Source organism: Nicotiana attenuata, unplaced genomic scaffold, assembly GCF_001879085.1.
Source record: "Nicotiana attenuata strain UT unplaced genomic scaffold, NIATTr2, whole genome shotgun sequence".
Lineage (NCBI taxonomy): Eukaryota > Viridiplantae > Streptophyta > Magnoliopsida > Solanales > Solanaceae > Nicotiana > Nicotiana attenuata.
The window spans coordinates 438,356-444,465 of record NW_017670524.1 but is presented as its reverse complement, the minus strand read 5'-3'; the positions used below and the strand labels follow the sequence as shown (position 1 = coordinate 444,465).

The 6,110-nt window shown below is 41.5% G+C and overlaps 1 protein-coding gene across 1 annotated transcript; it reads left to right on the top strand.

Moving 5' to 3' along the window:
- Positions 1–5,254: 5,254 nt before the first annotated feature.
- On the top strand, positions 5,255–5,824 carry LOC109240550. Its single transcript, XM_019407202.1, has one exon. It carries the CDS (start codon positions 5,255–5,257, stop codon positions 5,822–5,824), a length of 570 nt encoding a protein of 189 aa, XP_019262747.1.
- The last annotated feature ends 286 nt before the right edge of the window (positions 5,825–6,110 follow it).

The window sequence follows — 6,110 nt, the reverse complement described above, 5'->3', positions numbered from 1 at the left end:
CGAACGGCCCGCTCCCATGAGAGTAGTGGAAATTTACCCTGCTCGCAGAATATATTTGCGACGCGGTTGAAAATAGATTTTGCTCAAGTTATCACAACATCCCTCAATCCTTTTCAAAATAAGAAGTTCAATTAGGAACCTTTAAAATATTGAAATCCTCAACCTCAGCTTTATCCCAAACAGTTAGTAAGCATAAACAAGCAACGGTATCAACAAAGCATGGTGTAAACCTAAATCTACCCAGACATAAGCATGACTAGCAGCTACGCACGGACTCTCGTCACTTCGTGCGTGCGTAGCCCCCACAAATAGGGGTTAAGTTCACCTATGGGGTTAATTCCCTCTTACAAGGTTAGAAAAGAGACTTACCTCGCCTCAAAACCTACTTTCCGGTCCAAGATTATGCTCAAACTCTCGATTTGGTGCCGAATCAATCCAAAACTAATCAAATAGTTATAAACTAATCAATACATGCTCAAAAGTTCGTATTCCAACTACAAAAGAGGTCACCCAAAATTAAATGTAAGATTCCTAAAACTCACCCCCACGAGCTCGGATTTCGGAAATTTTTGAAGACAATTATTACCCATAACCTCATGAACCCAAATATATGGTTTTTACTAGATTCCATAATGAATTTCATGACTAAATCTCATTTCTATCAAAAATCTAGGTTTTCAACTAAACCCATGATTTTACTAATTTACATGTTATAATGTACTCATAAGCTATGTATTAGACTCATATTTGGTAGGAACTACTTACCTCAAAGTTCTAGGTGAAACCCCCTCTCAAGAAGCTCCAAAATCGCCTAAAGAAGTGTAAGAAATGAGCAAAAATGACTAAGTCTCGCATTAAATGAAGGCTTCTGCCTTCTGCGATTCCGCACCTGCGGAGGGACTTTCGCTTCTGCGGGACCGCTGCTGCGGCCGTTCCTTTCGCGCTTGAGGACATTGCCGCTTCTGCGGTCACAGTCATCGCACCTGCGCGTTTGCAGGTGCGCTACACTCCTCGCTTCTACGGATCCTGGGCAGCCTTGGCTGGTTCATTTTTGCGGCTCCTGGCTCGCACCTGCGAGCTCGCACCTGCGGCTGCCAAGCGTAGGTGCGATTACACTACCAGCTGGGAGCTTCAGCTGTTGCTCCCAAGTTTCAACTTGGTCCGAGCCTCGTCCGATCGATACATGGGCCACCGAGGCCCCACCCGAACATACCGACAAGTTTAAAATCATAAAACGGACTCGCTCGAACTCTCGGAAAGCCCAAAACAACATTAAAACTAAGAATCACACCCCAAACCAATTGAATCAAAAACATATGAAATTTAAGTTCTTCAATTTAATCCCAAGGCGTCGAAACGTACTTAAACTACTCGGATTGACACCAAATTTTGCGTGCAAGTCAAAATGACATTACAAAATTATTCCCGATCTCGGAATTCCATTCGGACCTCGATATCACCAAAACCTACTCTAAACCAAATTTAAAGAATTTCAAAAACCATTAAAGAACCAACTTTCAATATTAGGCGCTGAAACGCTCCCAGGTCATCGAAAACCCGATCCGAGCATACGCTCGAGTCTGAAATCATCATACGAACCTATTGGAACCGTCAAATCCCGATTGAGGTCATTTACTCAAAACTTTTACCGAAGGCAAACTTAGCCTTTTAAGTCCAACTTAAGGAACCAAGTGTTCCGATTTCAACTCAAACCCTTCCAAATCTCGAACTAACCATCCCCGCAATTTATAAATCTGTAAAAGCACATATTGGGAGTCTTATTTAGGGTATCGGGGTTCTAAAAAGCAAAATGAACGGCCGGGTCATTACAGCTTACCTAGCATATTGGGGTTAGGTGTCATTTCGACTAGGTTGGATTTTTGGGTCGTAGCACATTCGGAATAGTTCACAATTTTGAAAAACTTACTTTTCAAGCTTGAAGCTCAAGCTTCAATAATGACTGTCAATGGAGTATTTCAGATGGTCTTAAGACCTAGTGGGGGAAAAAAATTATACGGGAATGGGTTAAAAGAGAGAAATATATTTTTATATTCCTTTTTTACAAGATAAAAATACATCTTTATATTTCTAGTTTGGTTTATTTTTGTTTTTTGTTACTTTGGATCTAATTGAATTTTTATGACTTTGGAGCTGATTTCGAATATTCTATAATGAGAATTAGCTTAATTATTACTAATCATAAAAGGGATCTTAATATTTAAGAATTAAAACTCGAGGCTCAAATTTTTAAAAGGACTTGAAATGGGTTGCCACACCCAGAAGCCCCAACTTTCTTACTCCAATATCAAAGATTTGTCGTGGAAAATAGTGCCATGATGATAAATAATTAAACTATTGGTTGTATTTCGCTTGTCATCTTTCTCTTTTGAACTCATTTAGAAAACACATTATTTTTATTTATTCTTTGATAATTTAGTATTGTTCTTACTTTCTCTCTATATTTAATAGAATAAGTGTAAAATTAAAAAATATTTTTCCTTTGATGACAGTATTTTGTTGTTTTTTGTAATCATGTAAAGTAAAACATAAAGGATGTAGTGTTTTATGTTAATTTGAGTGCCTTCCTAAATTACTAAAGAGCTTGGTTCTTTTTCTTACTCCATATGAGTAAATGAAATAAAGTGTAAAGTAAGGGCGATAATTTTTACGTGAAAAATCACCCGGCTCAAAGGTGAAAAAACTACGACCTGCCATTTAGAATTTTAACTTCAACTTCACTAGAATAAATGAGTCAATCGTACTGATTACAAGACTTTGTAAACCAATATCCACACTTCTCCTACTTCTACTTTTTGTATGAATTACAAGTTACTCTACCTTGCAGACTCACACAATGCTCCAACTAACATGTTTTGAATAACATCTTGACTACAACTCAATCTCCTAATACACAACTAAACTGACTCAAAAATTGACTTTCAAAACACACTGATGATCAACTTGAGTATTGAACTGAAAATGTTATATTACGTTCCTCAGTTAATGTGCAAAAGGATGGTCTTCACAGTCCATAGGCAAAGTATTTAACTCCTCAGTACTCCGAGATCTTTGGGAGTCTACACATAGTCAAACTCTTGTTTCTTGCTATCTTGAAGTTCTAAGGATTCCACGAATCTGGTGTCTAATGTCTATCAGATATGCAGGCAAATATTCTTGGGCAACAGTCCTTATCGCATCAAGAGTCCTCTCCAATAATATCGGATTGCAATAACTTTGTGTAAAAGTTACTACCTTGTAAGATCCTTCAATAACTACTTTGAGGACCCTAGTTCTTAGCATGCGTTCACCGGAAATAATTATTAATCATCAAAACTCAATTCTCAACAAATTTTTCCTTTTTGACACTGACAAACTTTGTGCTCATGAACCAGGTAATAGCATTTTTATGATACACCTAGCATCACATTTGAGAACAACAACATACTTTGGACAGAACAAGCACATCCCCCCCCCCCCCCCACGTTATCTTCCCCCATTTGGCATCATCAAAAATAATAAAAACAGCTGTGAGATAGACTTAGAAGCCAGTGAATACAAAATTCATGGCCATTGAGGCTACACCACAAACACAAGAAAAATTAAGGCAAATGAACTGTGCTGATGATATAGACTATGCGAGAAACAGGTAAACAATATAAGAGAATTCATTAAATAATGCCAAATTAAGCCTAGGGCCTCGATTTAAAACATTAAAAAAATAAATTAAAACTTCCTACATACTAATTAGAACAAAAAATAAAGGACCACTGAGCAAACTAGAAACAGACACAAGACAAGGGTAAAAGACCAAAATCAAGGGTGAGAGGTGTAGGGGGCTAAGGCCTTCACAAGAGTGAAAATCTGTTATGCATGAGCCTATCTATCTTTTCTCGGCTCCTCCCTAAACTGCCTAGTTTCCTTGCGCAGTTGATCATTTTCCTCCCAGAGCTTAGCATTTTCTTCCAAGGCTAACTCTAACCTTTTTGAAAGTTCAGCAGCTATGTTGCTCCCATGCAAAATAGCAAAACCAGTTGGGCCTCTAGTCGTGATCTCAGTATAGCCATACTGCTTGAGTGTGACAGCATCTAGAACATCATTATTGTATGCAGTAAAATCAGATGACTTGATTTTCGCTATCAAGACAAACTTGGAAGCCTTCCTCGACACCCCGAGGATAGGAGGCCACGATCGAGTTCTCGGCCTCAGGGCTCGTCGAGGTCCGAATCAAAGGAAGCAGGGCCCAAAGTCAGGGTGAGAGGAGATGTCTCCAAAGCACATGGCTACACCTGACAGGGCCGGTCTATCTGTAACCTACTGAGATGACGTGAGATAGGCCGTTTCATCTTTCTACTCTTGTAAATAATATATGCATATTTTACCGAGTCCCCTCGCCTATATAAGGGGGACTCACCCCACCTTGTAAAATACTGATGTTGCTCCGCTTCTCCAATAAGCAATAATATCTCTCTCTCTATCTCTTTCTTGTAAGTTAACTGTGTTCTTCGACCCCGAGGTCGCCCCAGCATTTTATTGTTCTTCGTTTGTTCTTTGTCATTTAGCTCAAGATTGACGGTATAAAGCCTTGTATACACATACTTATCTGTTATCCCCTTCCCGACTACCCTCGATATGATTACCTCCGATAGGCCCGAGGTAGGCTCGAGGCCTGGCCCCGAGGTATCTACTGGCTTGTTCTAAGCCCGGGAACGCCCCCTTACTGGTTCGATTGTTATTTTGGCTAGCTTGATCTTTACTGTCTTACTCCATATTTAACACTAATCACCCTTCCAAACTAGCTCGGGAATAGATCACGTATTTTTAGCATCCTATTTATAAATTTAATTGTTGTTACCATTTTCACGTTAAACAGTTTGGCGCCCACCGTGGGGCTAAAAATAATAGTGATTATTTTCTTGCTAGTTTCGTCATTTAAACGCACGATATCTCTCACACTTTTTCTTGCCGAAGATCTCCACTTTCAAGACCGGACATTCTGCTCGATCGATGAAATGAGAAGCAGAGATCTCAAGAGCAACAGGGGAGCGGAACCGAACAACCCGGAGTCCAACACACCCCCAGGCCCAGTCCGAGCGCAAAAAGGAACCCCCACATATGATATCCACATGATTATCGGGGGGGCTGACGATCCCCAGTGCCCCGTACCCAAGCGGACAAAAACATCCGCTACTGATGGATCGACCTGGTGGCTCTTACCCGAAAAACCCTCATATTCGCCGAGGAGGACCTCGAGGCCATGGGAGAACCACAATGTAATGACGCACTGGTGATCTCGTTTCTCTTAAACAACACAAAGATAAAGCGCGTGCTCGTAGACCCGGACAGCTCGGCCAACGTAATCAGGTCCGGAGTGATAGAACAGCTGGGATTGCTCAATCAGATTAGCACCGTTCCTCGAATCCTCCACGGTTTCAACATGATCGGGGAAGAAACAAAAGGAGAAATCACCCTCCCAATCAACACATCTGGCACGACCCAGAGCACCAAATTTCAGGTCATCGACGGCGACATGAGGTACAACTCTTTGCTTGGTAGGCCTTGGATACACGATATGAAGGCAGTGCCCTCTACCTTACACCAGGTGGTGAAATTCCCCACGAAAAATGGCATCACAACAATACATGGAGAACAGCGGACGGCAAGAGAAATGTTCGTGGTTTACCGTGAGCCGTCAACTCCCGCACACTCGGCCTCAAACGAAGAAAAAAGCATGCAAACCGTCGGGGATGACGAGGAGGATTTCTTTGCCCCCCGAACCTTCGTCGCCCCCGAAGAGTCGGACGCGACCAAATCAACGATCGAATAATTGGAGCAGACCATTCTGATCGATAACCTCCCGGACCGCAAGGTATACCTAGGCACGGGGTTGACCCCCGAACTCAGGACAGGGTTTATTCGATTCCTTAGTAACAATATCGACTATTTTGCCTGGTCCCACCTAGATATGACAGGTATCTCGCCAGAAATAACCTCCCACCAGCTGAGCGTCAACCCCAAATTCAAACCCGTGAAGCAGAAAAGGAGACCGCAGTCCGAGGTAAAACACGCCTTCGTCAAAGAAGAGGTAACGAAACTCTTAAAAATCGGGTCCA